Source organism: Haliotis rufescens, unplaced genomic scaffold, assembly GCF_023055435.1.
Source record: "Haliotis rufescens isolate VD_foot unplaced genomic scaffold, xgHalRufe1.0.p SCAF_17, whole genome shotgun sequence".
NCBI classification, from domain to species: domain Eukaryota; kingdom Metazoa; phylum Mollusca; class Gastropoda; order Lepetellida; family Haliotidae; genus Haliotis; species Haliotis rufescens.
Window position 1 is genome coordinate 17,103,349 of NW_025963857.1, and position 27,464 is coordinate 17,130,812.

Sequence of the window (27,464 nt, forward strand, 5' to 3'; positions counted from 1 at the left end):
GAGTTTAACTTCTTTTTATTCTCATTATACAACACTGGGTTACAGAGTGTCTCCTTTAGGGCGGCTTTAGATGTGCCCTATGGCTACCTACTGCTGTGCAGCGACGAGCTGCTTCTTCTTGATGCTGTGCACCGCGTGCATCAAGATGCTCGTGCAGTCAGGCAAGATGATGATGAGCGCCGCTGTAACAAGCAGCATGATGGCCACCCCTCCTCCCACGTGCTGGGCGGACGGACGCTCATCTTCCGCACTGGACTTCTTCCTCCGATACGAGGAGAGGTTCTTCTTGTCCAGAGAGAGGTCATCAACCATGTCGTCTGTTCGCCTCTTTCTTTCTGCCGCGGTGAAAGTCTGTACCGACACACAGACCTCGTAGACATACCTACCAAGGGAGGCAACTGCCGGGGAAGAGGCAGATGTGGAACTGGCGAGAGTGGCTTCAAGACGAGACAGGTAGGTGGTGAGAGAAGGCGTGTAGGCTGCTCCGGTCGAATTACCTGAAGATGCAGCTATTGATGTATCTGGGGTAGATGTTGGAGTGTCAGTGTCTCTTGTAGCCGTGGTTGCAGTGGAAGGTATAGTCGTCGTTGTAGATGTAGTGGCGGTCGTTGCTGCAGATGAAGGTGTCGAGATTGAGAGATGGGTCGTTGGATCAGATCCTATGGCAACAGATGCTGTCGTTGATGACGTTCCAGGAGATGTCTGTTCTGTGCTAGCTACAGAGTCAGAGGTTGCTGTTGTTGTTGTAATGGGTGTCGTAGTTGTTGTCGCAGTGGCCGTTTCTGTATATCTGTATTCCGTCGTTGCAGCTGATGATGCGCTTGTTTGTGTTGAAGTTTGTGATACCGTTGTTGTTAATGACGATGTCGCTGTAGATGTAGTAGGTGTCATGGTGGTTGGAGTTACGCAAGAAGAAACAGGATACTCTGAGTCAACAATCTTTTCTTTTTTCCCCGTGATGTCCGTAACTGCAATAAAAACAGATTCAGCTGATCACGTGCTACAACTGAATCAGTAACTGATAATCACGTGCTACAACTGAATCCGTAAGTGATGATCACGTGCCACAACTGAATCTGTAACTGATGATCACGTGCTACAACTGAATCTTTTACTGATGACCACGTGCTACAACTGAATCACTAACTGATGATAACGTGCTACAATTGAATCGGTAACTTATTATAACGTGCCACAACTGAATCAGTAACTTATGAACACGTGCTACAGCTGAATCTGTAACTAATATTCACGTTCTACAACTGAATCTGTAACTGATGATCAAGTGCTACAACTGAATCTGTAACTAATGATCACGTGCCACAACTGAATCACTAACTGATGACCACGTTCAACAACTGAATCTGTAACTAATGATCACGCGCTACAACTGAATCTGTGATTAATGATCACATGCTACAACTGAATCTTTTACTAATGATCACGTGCCACAACTGAATCTGTAACTAATAATCACGTGTAACAACTTAATCTTTAACTCATGATCACTTGCTACAACTGAATCTGTAACTTATGATCACGTGCAACAACTGAATCTTTAACTCATGATCACGTGCTACACCTGAATCTGTAACTGATGATCATGTGCTACAACTGAATCAGTAACTGATGATCACGTGCTACAACTGAATCTGTAACTGATGATGACGTGCTAAAACTGAATCAATAACTGATGATCACGTGCTACAACTTAATCTGTAACTTATGATTACGTGCTACAACTGAATCTGTAACTGATGATCACGTGCTTCAAGTGAATCACTAACTGATGATCACGTGCTACAACTGAATCTGTAACTGATGATGACGTGCTAAAACTGAATCAATAACTGATGATCACGTTCTACAACTGAATCTGTAACTGATGATCACGTGCTTCAAGTGAATCACTAACTGATGATCACGTGCTACAACTGAATCAGTAAATGATGACCACGTGCCACAACTGCATTATTAACTAATGACCACTTGCTACAACTGCATTTTTAACTAATGGCCACGTACTGCAACTGCATTATTAACTAAAGACGACGTGCCACTATTATGGACTTAAAACCACGTGCTGTAACTGCATTATTAACTAATGACCACGTGCTGCAACTGCATTATGAACTAATGACCACGTGCTGCAACTGCATTTTACTAGTGGCACGTGGTCATTTGTAATCAATTACTTTCATAACTAATTCAGCACATATTGTTTCTCCACCTGGATGTGTGAATCGAAAATCCAAGATGCAAACTTTTGTAGGATTATAAACTGAAACAAATTAAAAACTAATGACCACGTGCTGCAACTGCATTTTAACAAATGACCACGTGCCACTATTGCATAATTAACTAATGATGACGTGCTACAACTGAATCAGTAACTGATGATCACGTGCTACAACGGAATCAATAACTGATGATCACGTTCTACAACTGAATCAGTAACTGATGATGACGTTCTACAACTGAATCAGTAACTGATGATCACGTGCTACAACTGAATCAGTAACTGATGATCACGTGCTACAACTGAATCAATAACTGATGATCACGTGCTACAACTGAATCAGTAACTGATGAACACGTGCTACAACTGAATCAATAACTGATGATCACGTGCTACAACTGAATCAATAACTGATGATCACGTGCTACAACTGAATTAGTAACTTATGATCACGTGGAAACTAGTGTGACCTAGTTGATACGTGTCATTTTTAGTGTGTAATGTTTTTCCGTCAGCTTGGACTGATTAGCGCTCACCCTGTCAATCGAAATTGTTGACAGATTGTCAGATGAGGACCCACTGAACATATCTAGTGACCTTTCGACCTATTAACAGCAGAATCCTGTAACCCAGGATGAGATCTTGGTCCATCACTTTGATCCAGCGTGGAGGCATCAGAGCAGAGCAAACATATGTAACATTTGGCCGCATACCACCAAAGACGTACAAGCGGGGGCATCATTTGGCAAAGTCATGGTTTGGGGTTTATGAAACAACAAGGGGATATTCATGATTCACTATCTGCAACGAGGTCAGAATTTCAATGGGAAATGATATGCCACAGAAATACGCCAGCTTTAAGAATTTACGAGGAAAAACGTCGGTGAAAGCTCCCCGATTCACTGATTCATAACAATGCGCATGCGCATTCGTCACACGTGGCAGTGGCTTCAACTGCAGACTGAAGCCTCAAGTTTCTTACTCTTGGCCCTGACCCGCATCCTCTGAAGTTGATCTCTTCCCTGACTCTCGTGGTTGAGTATTTACAAGTAACGACGAGGTCATTGCCGACGTCGATGCCGTTTCGGGGGCATGACAAATAGGGCTATAGGGCATGGATAACACAGCTGGTTTATAGCTGGACCAGTTGTATTGAAGTCAAAGTATATTATTTTGAAAATATCACGTTATGTTTCTAGGTTTGTCCCCACCATAGCTGTGCTGGTGGGTTTCAACAAAATGGTAAACGTCTAAGACCTGCATCACTTAGGACTTTCTTCTTCCAGCTGATACGCCGTCACATAACTGTGATATTGTTCAAAACAGCGTTAATTGACTCACCAGTCCAGTATGCAGCCTAAAGTTGGTCAATTTAGGTGATCCCCCATCTAAGCCAATGAGTGAGTATGGTTTTACGCCGCTTTAAGCAATATTCCAGCATTATCACGGTGGGGGACACCAGAAATCGGCTTTACACATTGTACCCATGTCGGGAATCGAACCCGGGTCTTCAGCGCGACGAGCGAACGCTTTAACCACAAGGCTACCCGACCGCCCCTTCTAAACCAATGATCGATAGACTGAGCGTCATGCATGTATCAGGTGAGTCACGAAGTCACTAGGTCACAGCCCAAACTGACCACGGAATGTTTGAATGGTAGTTGTATTTCTAGCATAGAGGGCAACTTACACACAAAACAGTTCCTGGATCCCGAATCGGTGTCATCATCGCGGACCTGTGCTTCACAGGCGTATGGACTGGCGGAGAAGATTAACGTGCATGCCCTTGTTGACTTGACAAACTCGAACGCCCAGCACAAGTCGGAGCCATTGGTGTCCACGCTGCATCGGTCCCGGCATTCACCGTGACTTAGTTGTCCCTCTAACACTACTCTTCTTCCTTTGGTATCACAAATTTTTTTCTTGTGGTCGGTGTAGGAACAATCACCTGAAAACAACAGAACACGTTTAGAATGAGAGCGAATTGGGGTTTACGCTGCTTTGAACACTATTCCATATCACGGCGTGTCAGAGTAATGTGGGAGGAAAGCCCGAAGTGATGCATGTCTCAGACATTTACCACTAGGGCTGGGACGAGTCCAAATTTACTACCCGGGTACCCACCACCCTATTTCCCGACCCTACCCGTGAAGGTCTCAAGAGATAGGTACAAAATGTCTGATTGGGAATAGTTTGACCCTAACCCTGGACAAAATGTATTAAGATACATATACAGTTGTAGATCATTTTTGTCATTAAACAATATATCACAGGTCCGGGTAGTCCTGAGGGTACCCGGGTACTTCTCAGTACCCACCCGAACGGTGTATCCCGAGTTATCCGCCCCAGCCCTATTTACCACTTTGGTGAAACCCACGGACACGGGTATGGTGGTGACAAACCTAAAAACTTAATCGGGGCAAACCAGGATTTGGACAAAATATCATAGGTTTCAATGAGACGCAACACGTCTGGACCCTTGAAGCAAAGCTTCGTGTCGGAGTGACGGCCACATCTCAATTACTTTCATAACTAATTCAGCACATATTGTTTCTCCACCTAGGTGTGTGAATCGAAAATCCGAGATGCAAACTTTTGTAGGATTATAGTTTTCACATCGGGGTTCGATTTATACCTCCTGGAACGGGAAAATAATTCAATCCTTAAAAGTTTGAATTTTGACCTTCTTTTTAAACCTGTCGATCATACCAACTATTCCTTCAGTCACAAATTCAACAATTAGCATGCACATGCTAGCTGATAATGAACTAATATTTCAAATTATTGTCTGAATATTTTTTTAATTTCTGAATTATAATACTAAATTAGCTGGCCTTGAATGAATACACTACAGATGAACTAACATCTTTGGCACACATGTTCCCCAGAAGTCCGTCCTTGTGTTTGAACCAACTAAAGGGGAGGTGAGGTAGCCTCGTGATTAAAGCGCTCGCGCGTCACGCCGAAGGCCCGGGTTCGATTCAGCTGTGCACTCTGTGAAGCCCATTTCTGGTGTCCCCTGCTGTGATATTGCTGGAATATTGCTAAAAGCGGCGTAAAACCTTACTTACTCACTCAATGAACCAAACTCAACTCTGCGCTCACCATGAATATGCCGGCTGGCATGCAGATATATGCTCATGCTATCAACACCATGTTTGCCTGACCCAGAACTGATGAATTATTTACATTTGGTAAAGCTGGGCAGACTATTCTGTGGCGTTAGCATTCACACGCTCTCTAAAATCGTACCGTTTATTCTCCGGCAGACAAACAGGAACGTAGAGTTGCATGCACGTGTGCGCGGAATGAGAGCTACCTTGTCGGCCGTGACGCACCTGGACACGGTCGGGTCACTTGGCTCGTTCTCCGGCCACGCTAAGGCAACATTCAAGGGATGACATCCTGACCAGACGAACTCCCATCCGGTCACTGACTGGACGTAGTGAAGTCCCGTCCACATGTTACCCTCCCTGAAATTAATAAAACACAAAACGTGTTGGGAGCTTCCGATGTTTTTCGTTCACTACATCTTCCCGAGGCAAACGTGTTCACTAGCCTATATCAAAGCCTAGCTTCTACCCTTGCCACATCCAGACCAATTTTCTTGGCACGACTTTTGCGCCACCACGCGTAGATCACGGGTTGTGCCCCTTGTAATGAAAACGCGATATCCAATCAGATCGCTGTTCTTATCTCGTATGGATTCGCGACTTCATCCCTGACAAACAAACACAGGCAATCGCTGAGATGAAAAAGACATATTCCTGTCAACAAAGACAGGTAGCGGTAAATCAATATCGTACGAATATGAACCAGTCGTGGATGTTGATTTTGTGATTTTGTGAAACGTTCTTTGATTGGACTATCGACATGTGCGATAGTCCAATCATATTTAGCACAGGTAAGTGGGCTTGATGTGGTAAGGGTGGAAATAGGACTTTGATAAAAGACTAGTGGACGCGCATGCCTCGGGAAGATGCGTTCACTACGAATTAGTTGCGCAGAGTTGGGCAGATAGGCCAGAAGTTTGTGATCGTGGGTTCCAAACCAAAATTCACCCTGGTTATGGCGCATCAACACCATACCGTCATGATGGTTTCATCTCAAGCCCGAAGTGATGCAGGTCTCAAACGTTTACCATTTCGGTGAAACCCACTAGCACGGGTCTGGTGCTGACAAACCTAGAAACATAATCGGGGCGAACCGGGATTCGAACCCACAATCATAGGTTTCTGGCGTGCCTAAGGGACGCAACTCTGCACAGCGAATCGCGGCGCCTTAGACGACTGGGCCACCCGTGCCCCCTATAACTGTTCAGACAACCGAACCCACCTGATATCAAGAATTTTCATCCATGCGAGGGACGGTCGGGTAGCCCAGTGGTTAAAGCGTTCGCTCGTCACACCGAAGACCCGGGTTCGATTCCCGACATTGGTACAATGTGTGAAGCCATTTCTGGTGTCCCCCGCCGTAATATTGCTGGAATATTACTAAAAGCGGCGTAAAACCATACTCACTCACTCACTCACCCATGCGGCCATCTTGGATTTCTAAACTAGCTAAATGGTCATGGGTGGTTCAAAGAAATATAATTGTTTAAATTGGCTGATTTGAAAGTTCACCTGACATGACCTTCTATGAAGGCTTCCTCAGTTCTTCACACAGAGGACCTCATTTCTTCACACAGAGGACCTCAGTTCTACACACAGAGAGGACCTCAGTTCTTCACACAGAGGACCTCAGTTCTACACACAGAGAAGACCTCAGTTCTTCACACAGAGAGGACCTCAGTTCTTCACACAGAGGACCTCAGTTCTTCACACACAGAGGACCTCAGTTATTCACACAGAGAGGACCTCAGTTCTTCACACAGAGGACCTTAGTTTTTCACACAGAGAGGACCTCAGTTCTCCACACAGGGAGGACCTCTGTTCTTCACACAGGGAGGACATCAGTTCTTCACACAGAGGACCTCAGTCGTACACACAGGGAGGACCACAGTTCTTCACACACAGAGGACCTCAGTTCTTCACACAGGGAGGACCTCGGTTCTTCACACAAGGAGAACCTCATTTCTTCACACAGAGAGGACCTCAGTTCTTCACACACAGAGGACCTCCCTTTCATCACACACAGAGGACCTCAGTTCTTCACACACAGAGGACCTCAGTTCTTCACACAGAGAGGACCTCAGTTCTTCACACACAGAGGACCTCAGTTTTTCACACAGAGAGGAATCATGTATTCCAGTTACAGATCTAATAACAATGACTTTGAACTCATCATTTTGAAATACAGAAATCAGACATGCAGGTCGCTCCATTCTGATTCATGGAGATTCTATTGCGTAACAACCGTACGACGTGTCCGTGGGTGACGATGATAACAAGGCCTCGCTCTTCAATGCTGAACAAGGAAATGGTGATAGGTAGCCTCGTGGTTAAAGTGTACGCTTCGTCACGCCAAAACACAGAGTTTGACCCCCCGTAAGGCTACATTGTGTGATTCTTTACAAACGGTGTGTACTCACTCACTCACTCACTCACTCACTCACTCACTCACTCACTCACTTTATCATAGCACCAATGACTTACATTGCAGTCGCATCAGCTGTTGCAAAGAAATGAAGGAGGGCGTTGTTTCTGACACTGTTCTTGAGATTTATGAGATGACTACTTGAATGTTCCTTGCAGGTGGCCCAGGCAGTGCTCCATGACACCTTATTGGAGCTGTACAGGAATTCAACCTCCCGGTAGCTGGGAGTGATTTTACCGTCCACTGAAAAACATCGTTTCAATCATGAAAGAAGTATTTGAGCAGATAGATATCCTGCCAAACATTTATGTTTGTTTGTGTGTTCTTTAACCCCGCAATCAGCAATATTCAAGGTATATGACGGCGGTCTGTACATAAATGAGTCTGGACCAGACAAGCCAGTGATTGACATCGATCCACGCAATTGGGATACGATGAAATGCATCAACCAAGTCAGCGAGCCTGATCACCCGATCCCGTAAGTCGCCTCTTACGACAAGCATGGGTGGTTGAAGACATATTCTCTACCCAGATCTTCACGGGTTCCAAACAATATGTAATACACCACCACTTTCAGTATATTTAAGAAGTGTCATCAAAAATATCGCCAGGGTTCTGAGTTTTGGAAATGGAAATTAATGAAATCACGGAGAGTATAAGGAATATTTTTCGAAAAATAAGATTAGCACATGTGAATATTAGAAAATGTGTCTTATTGTTTCGTAACATTGTTGAATAGGTTTTAAAGATTATTAAAATATCAATAAAAGTTTCGCCTTGAATGTATTTTCCCAACTTTGTATTTGAGTGTGTGCCAGAGATTATCGCTAAACGCCGCATCACCAATCTTGCATCTTTTCGCGGCGCCACGAATGCCTCTTTCAGAAACACACCACTTTATGGACACAGACGCGTGACCTCACAGCTTGGTACAGAGCATCACACAGATTGACGCTCAGACCTATTGACGGCGGGGCATTGCTTCAACACGCGGGTTCAAGACCGGGTTCAGTTCCCTAAGTGTACACCGTATGAATCCATTTTTGGTGTGCGCCGTAGTGATGTTGCTGGAAAAGTGCTATCATCACGTCAACTTAATTTAAGAGATTAATTTTCCTGTGGATGAGTTAGTGAGTTGGGATTAAGGCCGCTGATAACATTATTTCAGTTATATCAGTTAAATGTATTAAGGAAGCCCACATCGGCGCAGGTCGTATGTTGTATGATGCTAATAGACCAAGGTTCATCGGATATTCGAACCACATTCAGCAGATCCTGGCAAAGCTAAGGAATGCAACTTTTCACAATGAAGTAAGTCGCCTCCGATTGTTGCACTGTTCCAGTGAAGGGGTTGGTGGCTAATATTAGATTGTGCAGGTTGGTTTGTCGGTTGTTTGTTGTTTAACGCCGCACTCGGCAATATTCCAGCTATATGACGGCGGTCTTTAAAAAATCGAGTCTGGACCAGACAAGCATAGTCGCCTTTTACGGGAAGCATGGGTTGCTGAAGACCTATTCTACCCCGGATCTTCACGGGTCAGGTCGTGCAGGAGAATGCAAACCAACCAACAGATAATGGTCTCCAAAACCAGGCAAACTGACATGATCAAGATGAGATACGTCGATTTAGTCGTTGAAGGAATTCTGTACGGTATAGAATCTTAGAAGGGACATTGTCGCTTGTCGCATAACACTCTTTTACACAAAATATTTTGAAGAAACAGGAAGGATCATCAAGACATATCTTCTGATCTATATGGGATTGCGAATGGAAATGATATGTTCATATCTGCTTTGGAGTAGGCGATCAGATCTAATGGGTTCTGATGGTTGGTTTGATGAGAAGTGGGGCATAGGTCGTTAAAGAAGTCGGTGTCAAGTTCGAAATTTGAATTTTGCAGCCAACGTCACTTATATCTGGTAAAACCACCTCTGTTGACCAGACATGCACGAATTCTTCGAGGCAAACTTCTGAAGAGTCGACCAATGTCAGCTTGACACATGTTGTTCCACTCATCAGTGAGACAGCACCGAGTTCATTGCGGGTGATGGGTGGTTTTGACGTTGACGTACACGTCTGCCAATGACGTCCTATACATGTTCGAAGGGGGAAATGTCAGGACAGTGCTGGCCATGGCATGACATGGATGTTTTCCTGTTGGAGGAATTGGGTCACAATCCTGGCACGACGAGCACGTGCATAATCATCTTCAAAGATGAAACGTTGCCCAACACGTTGTGTAAATGGCACCAAGTGTGGTGCAATGATGATGTTCCGATAGTGTCGCCATGTGATTCTGTCAAGTCATTGTGATACCGCACCATACCCTTATGGACCGACCCCCAAAACAATCATGCTGTTCAAGGTCTATCATACACTCTTTAGGGCGTCTCCAAACTCGAATCCTTCGGTCATGGAGACGCCTCCGTGGTCCAGTGGTAGAGCGTCCGCCCGGAGAGCGGAAGGTCCGGGGTTCGATCCCCGGCCGCGTCATACCAAAAGACGTTAAAAGATGGTACTTGTTGTTACCCTGTCTGGCGCTCGGCATTAAGGGGCTAAAACAAGGACTGGTCGGCTCGGAGTCAGTATACTGTGTCTGAGTGGGATATTCATGTTAAACTGCGGCATGGTATCTCAGTGAGCTAGCACTATCAATCGGCATCAGTCCGGACTATCACAAGCAGCCACACACACACACACACGTGCATGCACGTCGCTATATAAGTGCAATAATCTTGGACGCGACGTTAAAACCAATTTCACCTCACCTCACCTACCTCCTTCGGTCATGGAGACCGAGAGTGAACATAAGCCCGACGTCGATTATCCTAATGCCGACGTTACCTACACCTCTCCTCCGATTCAAATGACGTGCATTAAGTTGAGGGATGACACGTGGACGTCGTGCACGCAAATGGTATCTGTCGCGCCGTCTGGACATGTACTTCTACACCAGTTCCCTATTGCAACCGGTCCCTATGTGAGTGGCAGTTTGCAACGGATTTTTTAATGTCATCGTTCTAACTAATCTGTCATGGGCTGGAGTTGTTGCCCTTTGGCGTCCAGAGCGGCGTCGATCATCGACGTTATGTGATCGTTGGTATCGGGCCCACAATCTGCTGAAGGGAGATTGAGAAAGATGCAGTGTTTGGGCAACAATATTCTGCCTATGGAACGTATGCGAGAGTCGGAAGCTCAATGATGTTGCTTCCTTAATGGTTAGATGTATATTTAATATAGTATCTTTAGGCGTCTGAGTGACAATGGTAAATCTGGCATACCACTCTGTGCACGTGCTGTTCTGAGTCACGTGTTTCATGACTGTCACAGTGTTGTGTTTGGGAAGTTGATTTCTTCGGAAATGTTTGCCACGTAAATCACTTACTTTCATTGCTAGACATTGGTGTATCTTCCAGTAGTTTCACCTACAAACAAAATATTCCCTACCTTTTTTGTATAGGATATATGCTGAAATAACTCGATTTTTTCTAACCTGGTTGTTATATAGAGAATCTCACCCTCGTGTCTTTTGATATCAAATATATCAACATGAGTTGATAAAAGTGGGAAAAATCCGAGGCTTGCCGAGGATTTTTGCCACTTTTATCAACGAGTGTTGATATATTTGATATCAAAAGACACGAGGGTGAGATTTTATTTATCATCCAACATCATTCTTTCAACTTTTTCAATTTGTAGACAGTAATTAGCAGTGTCTTCAGTGTAAAATGTAGTGCTAACAGCTTCTATAGCAGAGCCATTAGTGATGTCATTTGATTGTGACGTCATGGTAACCAGTGACGTCACAATGGCCTGCAAAGCATTGTGATGTAATTTCATTGCAGCGATATCTACAGTGTAGATATCGCTTGATCTCATCCAAGCGATCTCTCCTGTGGGAGCCAGTTTTAGATGATAAATGTTTGTACATCAAGTTAAGTGCCTTTAACCTCGATTGCTTGAAGTTGTTCATTGTGTAAAAAGCAATCCTCACAAAATACATCCAAAACGAATCAGTAAAAATGCATGAAAGCAATAACTTACCTGACGATATTGATACAGACGACCACACAACCAGCAACACTAACACACTCATCTGAAAATGGTAAATGGAGTATTTCTGAATTACAGATTTCAAAAGTTGAAGAACGAATATTTTACAAAACAAAAACCTTTTATGAAAAAGGTGGGAGAAGACATCAGCTTTCTGTTGTCTGGGTAAAGTGTGAAAAAGAAAGAAGATTGATTCTGTGTAAAATAATAGATTGATGGCAAGGGGAATATCAACAACATACAAACCAGCCAAGGCAGACATTGTCACCAGGCGATCGACGTCCTCATTTTAGTAGGCCCCTCGGACGACATCTTACCCTGATGGTGCCTACATTCTCAACGTCCAGATACGGTACACTGGTTTAAATAGTGTAGTCAAAATGAGAAAGAACCGCCTCCGTGGTCTAGTGGTAGAGCGTCCGCCCAGAGAGCGGAAGGTCCGGGGTTTGATCCCCGGCCGCGTCATACCAAAACACGTTAAAAGATGGTACTTGTTGTTACCCTGTCTGGCGCTCGGCATTAAAGGGCTAAAATAAGGACTGGTCGGCTCGGAGTCAGTATACTGTGTCTGAGTGGGGTATCAATGTTAAACTGCGGCATGATATCTTAGTGTGCTAGCACTATAAATCGGCATCAGTCCGGACTAGTACAAGCAGCCACACAAACACGCACATGCACGTCGCTATACAAGCGCAATAATCTTGGACGTGATGTTAAACCCACCTCACCTCACCTCACCTCACCTCAACTCACCTCACCTCACCTCACCTCACCTCAGAATGAGAAAAACACATTAATGGTACCACCTGGTTAACCTGTGATAATAAAATGGAGTGGTCGACTTGTCTTATCATATCATTTCACTATTCCCTTAAGTATTCCTCTTTGCTCATGTTTATTATTGAATGAAACATTTACTTTATCAATTACTTCCCTTAGTCAATGAAGTATATACTCTTTTCTCCACACTGTATTACTAAAACATACATTAGCACAATTTCCCAGTAGAATACTTCACATCTCAAGCTCGTGGCCAATAAGTGCTGTGTTGCGGTTTAAGGTATCGTCTAAATAACAGTACCCACTGCGACACGTTGTAAGTGTGTGTTTTATGACCGAGGCGGAAAGCTAGGCACAATGAGACTGTAGGCACAATGAGACAAGGCATAATGATACTGTAGGCACAATGGTATTGTAGGCACAATGATACTGTAGGCACAATGATACTGTAGGCACAATGAGACTGTAGGCACAATGAGACTGTAGGCACAATGAGACAAGGCACAATGATACTGTAGGCACAATGAGACTGTAGGCACAATGATTCAGTAGGCACAATGAGACAAGGCACAATGATACTGTAGGCACAATGAGACAAGGCACAATGATACTGTAGGCACAATGATACTGTAGTCACAATGATACTGTAGGCACAATGGGACAAGGCACAATGATACTGTAGGCACAATAAGACAAGGCACAATGAAACTGTAGGCACAATGATACTGTAGGCACAATGATACTGTAGGCACAATGAGACTGTAGGCACAATGAGACTGTAGGCACAATGAGACAAGGCACAATGATACTGTAGGCACAATGAGACTGTAGGCACAATGATTCAGTAGGCACAATGAGACAAGGCACAATGATACTGTAGGCACAATGAGACAAGGCACAATGATACTGTAGGCACAATGATACTGTAGTCACAATGATACTGTAGGCACAATGGGACAAGGCACAATGATACTGTAGGCACAATAAGACAAGGCACAATGAAACTGTAGGCACAATGAGACTGTAGGCACAATGATACAGTAGGCACAATGAGACTGTAGGCACAATGATACTGTAGGCACAATGAGACAAGGCACAATGATACTGTAGGCACAATGAGACAAGGCACAATGATACTGTAGGCACAATGAGACTAGGCACAATGATACTGTAGGCACAATGAGACTAGGCACAATGAGACTAGGCACAATGATACTGTAGGCACAATGATACTGTAGGCACAATGATACTGTAGGCACAATGATACTGTAGGCACAATGAGACTGTAGGCACAATGAGACTGTAGGCACAATGATACTGTAGGCACAATGAGACTGTAGGCACAATGATTCAGTAGGCACAATGAGACAAGGCACAATGATACTGTAGGCACAATGAGACAAGGCACAATGATACTGTAGGCACAATGATACTGTAGGCACAATGATACTGTAGGCACAATGGGACAAGGCACAATGATACTGTAGGCACAATAAGACAAGGCACAATGAAACTGTAGGCACAATGATACTGTAGGCACAATGAGACTGTAGGCACAATGAGACAAGGCACAATGATACTGTAGGCACAATGAGACTGTAGGCACAATGATTCAGTAGGCACAATGAGACAAGGCACAATGATACTGTAGGCACAATGAGACAAGGCACAATGATACTGTAGGCACAATGATACTGTAGTCACAATGATACTGTAGGCACAATGGGACAAGGCACAATGATACTGTAGGCACAATAAGACAAGGCACAATGAAACTGTAGGCACAATGAGACTGTAGGCACAATGATACAGTAGGCACAATGAGACTGTAGGCACAATGATACTGTAGGCACAATGAGACAAGGCACAATGATACTGTAGGCACAATGAGACAAGGCACAATGATACTGTAGGCACAATGAGACTAGGCACAATGATACTGTAGGCACAATGAGACTAGGCACAATGAGACTAGGCACAATGATACTGTAGGCACAATGATACTGTAGGCACAATGATACTGTAGGCACAATGATACTGTAGGCACAATGAGACTGTAGGCACAATGAGACTGTAGGCACAATGAGACTGTAGGCACAATGAGACTGTAGGCACAATGAGACTGTAGGCACAATGATACTGTAGGCACAATGATACTGTAGGCACAATGATACTGTAGGCACAATGAGACTGTAGGTACAATGATACTGTAGGCACAATGAGACAAGGCACAATGATACTGTAGGCACAATGATACTGTAGGCACAATGAGACAAGGCACAATGATACTGTAGGCACAATGATACTGTAGGCACAATGATAATGTAGGCACAATGAGACTGTAGGCACAATGAGACTGTAGGCACAATGATACTGTAGGCACAATGATACTGTAGGCACAATGAGACTGTAGGCACAATGATTCAGTAGGCACAATGAGACAAGGCACAATGATACTGTAGGCACAATGAGACAAGGCACAATGATACTGTAGGCACAATGATACTGTAGTCACAATGATACTGTAGGCACAATGGGACAAGGCACAATGATACTGTAGGCACAATAAGACAAGGCACAATGAAACTGTAGGCACAATGATACTGTAGGCACAATGAGACTGTAGGCACAATGAGACAAGGCACAATGATACTGTAGGCACAATGATACTGTAGTCACAATGATTCAGTAGGCACAATGAGACAAGGCACAATGATACTGTAGGCACAATGAGACAAGGCACAATGATACTGTAGGCACAATGATACTGTAGTCACAATGATACTGTAGGCACAATGGGACAAGGCACAATGATACTGTAGGCACAATAAGACAAGGCACAATGAAACTGTAGGCACAATGAGACTGTAGGCACAATGATACAGTAGGCACAATGATACTGTAGGCACAATGATACTGTAGGCACAATGAGACAAGGCACAATGATACTGTAGGCACAATGAGACAAGGCACAATGAGACAAGGCACAATGATACTGTAGGCACAATGAGACTAGGCACAATAAGACTAGGCACAATGATACTGTAGGCACAATGATACTGTAGGCACAATGATACTGTAGGCACAATGAGACTGTAGGTACAATGATACTGTAGGCACAATGAGACAAGGCACAATGATACTGTAGGCACAATGATACTGTAGGCACAATGAGACTGTCGGCACAATGAGACTGTAGGCACAATGATACTGTAGGCACAATGATACTATAGGCACAATGAGACAGTAGGCACAATGATACTGTAGGCACAATGATACTGTAGGCACAATGATACTGTAGGCACAATGATACTATAGGCACAATGATACTGTAGGCACAATGATACTGTAGTCACAATGAGACTGTAGGCACAATGACACTAGGCACAATGATACTAGGCACAATGAGACTGTAGGCACAATGAGACTGTAGGCACAATGACACTAGGCACAATGAGACTGTAGGCACAATGAGACTAGGCACAATGAGAATGTAGTCACAATGATACTGTAGGCACAATGAGACAAGGCACAATGATACTGTAGGAACAATGAGACTGTAGGCACAATACGACAGTAGGCACAATGTGACTAGGCACAATGAGACTGTAGGTACAATGAGACTGTAGGCACAATGGGACTTGACACAATGCGACAGTAGGCACAATGAGACTGTAGACACAATGCGACAGTAGGCACAATGAGACTAGGCACAATGAGACTAGGCACAATGAGACTGTAGGTACAATGAGACTGTAGGCACAATGAGACTAGACACAATGAGACTGTAGGTACAATGATACTGTAGGCACAATGAGACAAGGCACAATGATACTGTAGGCACAATGATACTGTAGGCACAATGAGACTGTCGGCACAATGAGACTGTAGGCACAATGATACTGTAGGCACAATGATACTATAGGCACAATGAGACAGTAGGCACAATGATACTGTAGGCACAATGATACTGTAGGCACAATGATACTGTAGGCACAATGATACTATAGGCACAATGATACTGTAGGCACAATGATACTGTAGTCACAATGAGACTGTAGGCACAATGACACTAGGCACAATGAGACTAGGCACAATGAGACTGTAGGCACAATGAGACTGTAGGCACAATGACACTAGGCACAATGAGACTGTAGGCACAATGAGACTAGGCACAATGAGAATGTAGTCACAATGATACTGTAGGCACAATGAGACAAGGCACAATGATACTGTAGGAACAATGAGACTGTAGGCACAATACGACAGTAGGCACAATGTGACTAGGCACAATGAGACTGTAGGTACAATGAGACTGTAGGCACAATGGGACTTGACACAATGCGACAGTAGGCACAATGAGACTGTAGACACAATGCGACAGTAGGCACAATGAGACTAGGCACAATGAGACTAGGCACAATGAGACTGTAGGTACAATGAGACTGTAGGCACAATGAGACTAGACACAATGCGACAGTAGGCACAATGATACTGTAGGCACAATGAGACTAGGCACAATGATACGGTAGGCACAATGAGACTAGGCACAATGAGACTGTAGGCACAATGAGACTAGATCAATGAGACACTAGGCACAATGAAACTATAGGCACAATGAGACTGTAGGCACAATGAGACTGTAGGTACAATGAGACAAGGCACAATGATACTGTAGGCACAATGAGACTAGGCACAATGATACTGTAGGCACAATAAGACAAGGCACAATGATACTGTAGGCACAATGAGACTGTAGGCACAATGAGACTGTAGGCACAATGATACAGTAGGCACAATGAGACAAGGCACAATGATACTGTAGGCACAATGAGGCTGTAGGCACAATGAGACAAGGCACAATGATACTGTAGGCACAATGATACTGTAGGCACAATGAGACTGTAGGCACAATGAGACCAGACACAGTGATACGGGATGCACAATGAGACAAGGCACAATAGGACTGTAGGCACAATGATACTGTAGGCACAATGGGACTGTAGGCACAAGGAGACAAGGCACAAGGAGACTGCAGGCACAATGAGACTGTAGGCACAATGATACTGTAGGCACAATGAGACTGTAGGCACAATGATACTGTAGGCACAATGAGACTGTAGGCACAATGATACTGTAGGCACAATGAGACTGTAGGCACAATGAGACTGTAGGCACAATGAGACAAGGCACAATGATACTGTAGGCACAATGAGACTAGGCACAATGAGACTAGGCACAATGATACTGTAGGCACAATGATACTGTAGGCACAATGATACTGTAGGCACAATGAGACTGTAGGAACAGTGATACTGTAGGCACAATGAGACAAGGCACAATGATACTGTAGGCACAATGAGACTGTAGGCAGAATGATACTGTAGGCACAATGAGACTATAGGCACAATGATACTGTAGGCACAATGATACTGTAGGCACAATGAGACAAGGCACAATGATACTGTAGGCACAATGATACTAGGCACAATGATACTGTAGGCACAATGATACTGTAGTCACAATGAGACTGTAGGCACAATGACACTAGGCACAATGAGACTAGGCACAATGAGACTGTAGGCACAATGAGACTGTAGGCACAATGACACTAGGCACAATGAGACTGTAGGCACAATGAGACTAGGCACAATGAGACTAGGCACAATGAGACTGTAGGCACAATGATACTGTAGGCACAATGAGACAAGGCACAATGATACTGTAGGCACAATAAGACAAGGCACAAGGAGACTGTAGGCACAATGAGACTGTAGGCACAATGAGACTGTTGGCACAATGAGACAAGTCACAATGATACTGTAGGCACAATGATACTGTAGGCACAATGATACTAGGCACAATGAGACTGTAGGCACAATGATACTGTAGGCACAATGAGACTGTAGGCACAATGAGACAAGGCACAATGATACTGTAGGCACAATGAGACTAGGCACAATGATACTGTAGGCACAATGATACTGTAGGCACAATGATACTGTAGGCACAATGAGACTGTAGGTACAATGATACTGTAGGCACAATGAGACTAGGCACAATGATACTGTAGGCACAATGATACTGTAGGCACAATGATACTGTAGGCACAATGAGACTGTAGGCACAATGATACTGTAGGCACAATGATACTATAGGCACAATGAGACAGTAGGCACAATGATACTGTAGGCACAATTAGACAAGGCACAATGATACCGTAGGCACAATGATACTATAGGCACAGTGATACCGTAGGCACAATGATACTGTAGTCACAATGAGACTGTAGGCACAATGACACTAGGCACAATGAGACTAGGCACAATGAGACTAGGCACAATGAGACTGTAGGCACAATGATACTGTAGGCACAATGAGACAAGGCACAATGATACTGTAGGCACAATAAGACAAGGCACAAGGAGACTGTAGGCACAATGAGACTATAGGCACAATGAGACAAGGCACAATGATACTGTAGGCACAATGAGACTGTAGGCAGAATGATACTGTAGGCACAATGAGACTATAGGCACAATGATACTGTAGGCACAATGATACTGTAGGCACAATGAGACAAGGCACAATGATACTGTAGGCACAATGATACTAGGCACAATGATACTGTAGGCACAATGATACTGTAGTCACAATGAGACTGTAGGCACAATGACACTAGGCACAATGAGACTAGGCACAATGAGACTGTAGGCACAATGAGACTGTAGGCACAATGACACTAGGCACAATGAGACTGTAGGCACAATGAGACTAGGCACAATGAGACTAGGCACAATGAGACTGTAGGCACAATGATACTGTAGGCACAATGAGACAAGGCACAATGATACTGTAGGCACAATAAGACAAGGCACAAGGAGACTGTAGGCACAATGAGACTGTAGGCACAATGAGACTGTTGGCACAATGAGACAAGTCACAATGATACTGTAGGCACAATGATACTGTAGGCACAATGATACTAGGCACAATGAGACTGTAGGCACAATGATACTGTAGGCACAATGAGACTGTAGGCACAATGAGACAAGGCACAATGATACTGTAGGCACAATGAGACTAGGCACAATGATACTGTAGGCACAATGATACTGTAGGCACAATGATACTGTAGGCACAATGAGACTGTAGGTACAATGATACTGTAGGCACAATGAGACTAGGCACAATGATACTGTAGGCACAATGATACTGTAGGCACAATGATACTGTAGGCACAATGAGACTGTAGGCACAATGATACTGTAGGCACAATGATACTATAGGCACAATGAGACAGTAGGCACAATGATACTGTAGGCACAATTAGACAAGGCACAATGATACCGTAGGCACAATGATACTATAGGCACAGTGATACCGTAGGCACAATGATACTGTAGTCACAATGAGACTGTAGGCACAATGACACTAGGCACAATGAGACTAGGCACAATGAGACTAGGCACAATGAGACTGTAGGCACAATGATACTGTAGGCACAATGAGACAAGGCACAATGATACTGTAGGCACAATAAGACAAGGCACAAGGAGACTGTAGGCACAATGAGACTATAGGCACAATGAGACAAGTCACAATGATACTGTAGGCACAATGATACTGTAGGCACAATGATACTGTAGGCACAATGAGACTGTAGGCACAATGATACTGTAGGCACAATGAGACTGTAGGCACAAGGAGACAAGGCACAATGATACTGTAGGCACAATGAGACTAGGCACAATGATACTGTAGGCACAATGATACTGTAGGCACAATGATACTGTAGGCACAATGAGACTGTAGGTACAATGATACTGTAGGCACAATGAGACTAGGCACAATGATACTGTAGGCACAATGATACTGTAGGCACAATGATACTGTAGGCACAATGAGACTGTAGGCACAATGATACTGTAGGCACAATGATACTATAGGCACAATGAGACAGTAGGCACAATGATACTGTAGGCACAATTAGACAAGGCACAATGATACTGTAGACACAATGATACTATAGGCACAATGATACTGTAGGCACAATGATACTGTAGTCACAATGAGACTGTAGGCACAATGACACTAGGCACAATGAGACTAGGCACAATGAGACTGTAGGCACAATGAGACTGTAGGCACAATGACACTAGGCACAATGAGACTGTAGGCACAATGAGACTAGGCACAATGAGAATGTAGGCACAATGATACTGTAGGCACAATGAGACAAGGCACAATGATTCTGTAGGCACAATACGACAGTAGGCACAATGAGACTAGGCACAATGAGACTGTAGGTACAATAAGACTGTAGGCACAATGGGACTTGACACAATGCGACAGAAGGCACAATGAGACTGTAGACACAATGCGACAGTAGGCACAATGAGACTAGGCACAATGATACTGTAGGTACAATGAGACTGTAGGCACAATGAGACTAGACACAATGCGACAGTAGGCACAATGATACTGTAGGCACAATGAGACTAGGCACAATGATACGGTAGGCACAATGAGACTAGGCACAATGAGACTGTAGGCACAATGAGACTAGATCAATGAGACACTAGGCACAATGAAACTATAGGCACAATGAGACTGTAGGTACAATGAGACTGTAGGCACAATGAGACTAGACACAATGCGACAGTAGGCACAATGAGACTGTAGGCACAATGAGACTGTAGGCACAATGACACTAGGCACAATGAGACTAGGCACAATGAGAATGTAGGCACAATGATACTGTAGGCACAATGACACTAGGCACAATGATACTGTAGGTACAATGATACTGTAGGCACAATGAGACTAGACACAATGCGACAGTAGGCACAATGAGAGTGTAGGCACAATGAGACTAGGCACAATGAGACTAGGCACAATGAGACACTTGGCACAATGAGACTGTAGGCACAATGAGACTAGACAATGCGACAGTAGGCACAATGAGACAGTAGGCACAAATAGAATGTAGGCACGGTGAGGCTGTAGGCACAATAGGGCTGTAGGAACAATAAGTGTAGGCACAATGAAGCTGACATATAGCATTATATCACTCTTACAGCATCACAGGAGTACATAAAGTGTTTCATTCAAGATCTCAGCCAAGCTTTCAAAAAGTTTAATAGTAGACACGACGTCGTGCAGGACATTTCCAAATTTGACGCATCGGTGACAAAAATAGTATTTGATGCAATTCCCTATTTTGATGTGTACCATAAGTTCCCGTGCTTTGTTTCAGATGAACAATTGACTTGCCTTTGCGTGTGTTTGTGTCGGGTTCCACAGGTGGGGCTGGATACGCTCACCTTTTCGCGAACGGCTAGTATGGTATCATCACTATTTGATGGTGATATTTGGTTCTTGATATATTCGGAAACTGTTTTTAGTAGAGATTTCATATGATTATGAAAATTATTTTATTTTCATACCACTGTAAAATGTGCTTCATAGCAATTTCCCCATTGCCCCATGAAGACATGTTACTGAATAATGCACATATCCAGGTGTTCATTTTCATCACATTAACCAGGTAATCAATAAGTCTTCAAGTTCCTCCCGAGTAGGCATTATTTTTAACCTTCGAGAAGGGCTCCACGATCAATAATACGTGTGGTATGAACTTAAGTGCTGAAATTTAATTGAACAGGCACATGAAGTTCAGTGGTGATATTCTTGTGAGTGGCGTATATCTAATTCGCTCGTATATCATACCATCTGTGACAAGGCCTGTCAAAATACATTTCATATGTTTCGATTCCCCGTCCAAGCTTAAAATTTACCCGCTGCGATGATCTTTTAATTCTTTGTTGCAGAAATGGGTTTTTCACGTCAAATTTTATTTTTTCACCATATTCCAACTTTTTGCTCACATCATTCCATTCAAAATGTGTCAAATTCGCACGGGGACATAGCCGTGATCACCATGCCCCTGGATCAATCAATTCATATTTCGAACCGCAAGGGGCGTTGCCAAAAAAGATCACGTGCTACAAACGAATCAAATTTACATTAATAGATAGACAATCTACTCACACCATAGATATATTATTAATATAGCAATTAAATATTAAACTCAGATGGTTTCCAAAAAAGTCACACAGCTGAGCCGTTTAACAACCCTCTGCAAATGTCCCGGTCATTAGAGTAATCTCCCTTGATTACTCTCTTGTCTGATGTTACATGATTATCGTCTGCTTGCGTACGTCAATTGGGACTGATAAGCTGATACGAAACGTGATTGAAGAAAAGGGTACGTACAACGTTGCGCAAGTCGTGTTAGATATACGCATATGTCGACGTCAATTGTAAAAGAGGGCCATAATCACAGCGAATCTTGTATTTGAAGCCACGTTCATTGAATCCTGGCACTCCAAAGGGACGAAACTTTATCTACTTTGAAGGCATCAGACATTTCGTCCTTGCGCTACACATGCCATGCTTGGGTAGTAACAATGAAACCGATTATGAAATCGTTATTGATTAACTGTTTCTTTGTTTGTTTGTTGTTTGTCGTTGCACTGTTCCAGCTATATGGCGGCGGTCTGTGATTGACATCATGAGCATCGATCTACGCAGTTGGGGTACGATGACATGCATCAACCAAATCAGCAAGCCTGATCGCCCAATCCAGTTAGTCGCCTCTGACAACAAGCATGGGTTGCTGAAGACCAATTCTAACCCTGATCTTCACGGGTCTATTAACTGTTACTAACATTGAAATTCATAAATAGTGTCATGAAAATACACAACTAATCAATACACCCTAAATTATTTGTTTGTTTTTGTCTGAGACGTGAATTTCGTTTGGCTATGAGGGCATACTTAACGCAGAGTCCTTTTTCGATTCCGACTTCATCACGGTCATTTGTGTATGAATCACTATGACATAGTGATGACACCGGGTGTTCGCGAATAGGTGAGCTTATCCTGTCCAACTGATGTCACCCGTCATAAACCCATGCAAAGGCAAGTCAATTGTTCACGTGAAAAAAATTACAGTGGTATAAAACATGTGGTACAAGTCATATATGCACTAGCATTGGACATCATTTTTATCACAGATGCGTCAAATTGCCTTCCACTTATCAACCATATTTGTTTTCAATAGCCTTGAATGCTGTAAACCTGATGGAATCCTGAGCAAAAGGCGTGTGATGCTCATTGTACCTCAAAGGCTGGAGCTGCTGGAATTTGCTCGACATGAAGAGAAAGTTGACTACAGGAATGTTGTCATACATCCACGTGGAAAGTTTTTTGTTGTTTGGAATCTTTATGCATAGATCTAAATATGAAACAGATAAGGCGAAGTCACTGGTCACTTTTATTTCTGGTTCAGGTGGGTAAATCAGTGGAAGGGAATTGGCTATTTGACCGGTATTGAACGATGTCATATCAAGATACCCGAATTTTAAGGTAAACTTCATGGCCGTTTTCCTCATTTTTGACAACGCTAATTCGGACAGTAATTCCAATTCATTTGGATAAAGAAACAGATCAGCAAAAAGGGGGAGCATATTTTGTTCCCATGGGGATGCCTACTTCTTGGCTACTTGTATTTCTCCAAATTTCACATAGAGAGATGTTTTCTTATGTGGTGCTGAAGGGTATCCATGAACCTCGCCTGTTGATGAATCTGTCCTGTTTGGTATCCGAGAGAGGTGGGGTCATGGCCGATCGGGTTGGCATCACCTCTTTTTCTTCTTCTTCTTCTTCTTCTTCTTCTTCTTCTTCTTCTTCTTCCACCTTCTTTTCTTTGGGTGACTTTGCGGGGAGAGCTTGGGGAGGGGGAACAGGGTGTGGGGTGTCCTTGGCGTGGCGTGAGGAGGGTGTTGCTGCTGCTGCTGCTTCTGCATCCATTGCCATAGTTGAGGATTTCCAATCATTTCATGGGGAACGTGAGTGCTGGCCAAATGGTGACTCAAAAGGGTCCACCCTGCTGGTCCCTCTTTGGTTTTCCGGTGACGCACTAAATCGTTGATCAAGTCCACCATGTGTGTGCCAGGGATGGGTTTCCCTTCCAAGATCAGGGTCCCCTCTGGAGTCCAACTCGAGTCGGGATTGTTTTGAATCCTTGTCATCAAATTCATGGCTTTACTGGACATGGCTTCAAGGAACACTCATGACCACTTCGTCGATCGCCTGTTGAGGAGGAGAGGTAGGTCGTTGATGGTGGTGGTGGTGGTGGTGTCGGTTTGGTGGTGGTGGTGGTGTCGGTTTGGTGGTGGTGGTGTCGGTTTGGTGGTGATGGCGAGGGAGGTGTGGTGCTGTTGGCGCTGCAACTCTAGCATGCGTTGCAACAGTTGGTTGTAATCTTGTTCCAGCAGGTGAAAAGGCTGCTGTGACCTCTGCATCAACGTGTCCATCCCTTCCAAATTTTGGAGACGTTTCTTTGCCAAGAGAGGGGTGTGATGGGTCTGACGTTGCCGTTGTTTGGTGGCCTGTAGACTTTGCCATGTGTCTTCAGGCACCAACACCATCTTGGGTGCGTACTTCATGGTGACATACCACACACTGATCCCGACCTTCCTGGTGTCACCCCTTTATGACCTTCCTACAAACAAAGAGGCTAGGGCAGAACCGATAAGAGGAATGAATCCTCCTAATAATCCTCCTCCACGTTGAAGAAGTTTTCGTTTCTTGCTCAGAGGGACTTGTTTTTTCATGAGCGTATTCAAGACTTTGCCGTGCCGTTGCAAGTGTTGACGTTGAGTCGTGGTCATGGGAATATTGCCTGCATACAAGTTCACCACACATTCACAAAGGGCGCGGATGACGTCGGTAGGAGCATGTTTGAGAATGGCTTTGCGCATTGCTGGTGCGGCAGCACACAAATGACACAGAGCATGTTACGTGGATTGACAATTTTAGTCAGGGTATCTTTATATCTTTGCAACCACGCCTTAAATTGAGCTTTCAAGGGGACGCGACCTGATCTTAGGTTCTGCACGACAATCGTAAACCACTGCAAAAGTCGATTTCTTCCTTTGACGGCAAGGTTTGTCGCATCCCTTGGCAGAAACATAGATGGTCTCTTGTCTTCTTTCTTCTTTTGCGAGGACGTCTTCTTCTTCTTCTTCTGCTGCTGCTGCTGCTGATGCAGAGGTTGAAAGTGTTGAAGATCGTGGGGTGAGGAGGATGGTGAGGGCGCTGATGATGTTGAAGGACGTGGTGATGGCTGCTGCTGACGATGCATGTACACGGGTATCATCGAAGAGTGAGACGGTCCTGGTGGTGAAAGAGTCTTCTTCTGAAGTGCAGAGGACACAAGTCCTCCCTCCTCCTCCTTGTCCCTCCTTCTCCTCCCTCCATCCCTCCCTCCCTCCTCCTCCACCTCCCTCACTCCTCCTCCCCACCTCCTTCCCACCTTCCCGCCTTCCTCCTTCCCGCCTTCCTCCTTCCCGCATTCCCGCCTTTCCCGCCTTCCCACCGTCATCTTGGAGGGGGGGATGCACCCTGGGAACCGGACGTGCCGTCCTCTTGGAGGCACACACACCCCTCCCCCGGAACCGGAAGTAACGCCATCTTGGAGGCGCACGCATTACCCACAATGCCTCTCTTCGCGGATCCAAGATGGCGGCACTTCCGGATACCCAGGCCTCAGACCACAATTAATTTCCTTCTTTGCTATCTACAGTGACATGACAGCCCACCATAATTATTATCAGTCGTAGGCTGTTCTCCTGTTGCATGCTGACCAACCTGCCACTTGTCACTTAAAACGCAAAATTACGTCCAGCATCCACCACCTTGCTTTCGCAGTAACCACTGTCAACAATGCTCACCGGAAGTTTCGAGCCGAAACACACACAGCGGCCTTCAACTTGGGGTCAAATCATGGGAAGCTGGAATCAATACCTTCACAGATTGGGGCTAACAAAAAATTGAGAGCAAACTACAATGTCTTATCTTTCATTTAAGCTATCACAAGTCACTCCAAAAAAATTGCCACAGGCTGAACAGCCCATTTCAACAGGGTACTATATTCTCCTATTTTCCTTCCGGTTCATGGTAAAACTTAGAGGGGGATAACTGTGGTCTGAGGCCATACGGGGGTCCAGAACTACTCATGGTGTCTCTTCATAGCTATGAGCCTTGTTTCCTGTGAGTAAAACTGCTTGCCAATATACTTCCGCTATCCAAGGTGTGCAGTGAGCCCGTCTTATTGTTGATAGTCATTTTGGAGACATGAATGCGAAGTTTCATTAATGCGAACAAAGACCACTCGCATTTTTTTCAATTTAATTCACGCTCGCGTTAATTTTAAGATTAACAATAATTAAAGCTCAAAGGTTTTTAACATCAATTGCAATAGCCCTCCTGTAGAGACCAAGGAAACATTTAAAATAAAACCTACCTTGCCTCCTATGTGCTTCACAAGACAACAGTGAGACGTGCCCTATGCATCTCGCTGAGGACGGGATCCTTTGACTGATTGAAGTAAGCCTATCAATGAAACAATCATCAAATTACTCATAAATCAATATGGCGCAAACCATATAGGGTTTCTTGTTGACAAGAATAGTTTGTATTTTTTGTCCATCATGTAAACGTTGAATAATTTAAAGGAACCAGACTCGAGTCACAGAGTGAACATCGATCGAGTACATAAAACCTTTCTTAGTCAAACTCATTTACGTAATGAGATAGTCATTTTACACTGTTTTGGACAAATGTTGTTGGGCATGTACTCTGTACTGTATGTGAGTCATGTGTATTTCTGAAAACATGTGATTCATATTGGAGCACAAATGCATGTATTAATTGTGCCTGTCCCTTTTTACTTAATTTAAACTTATATTCCCTCAATTATTATGAAACAGTAATTGTCCATGA

The 27,464-nt window shown here is 44.1% G+C and overlaps 1 protein-coding gene across 1 annotated transcript; it reads right to left on the minus strand.

Moving 5' to 3' along the window:
• Nucleotides 1-27,050, minus strand: LOC124137960 (serine-rich adhesin for platelets-like). The gene is made up of 6 exons (XM_046504424.2): nucleotides 26,986-27,050; nucleotides 11,823-11,874; nucleotides 7,837-8,020; nucleotides 5,492-5,712; nucleotides 3,930-4,187; nucleotides 1-968 (listed from the first exon to the last, which is right to left on the minus strand). Exons 2-6 carry the CDS (start codon nucleotides 11,872-11,874, stop codon nucleotides 88-90), a joined length of 1,596 nt encoding a protein of 531 aa, XP_046360380.2. The 5' UTR covers nucleotides 26,986-27,050; the 3' UTR covers nucleotides 1-87.
• Between the last annotated feature and the right edge of the window lie 414 nt (nucleotides 27,051-27,464).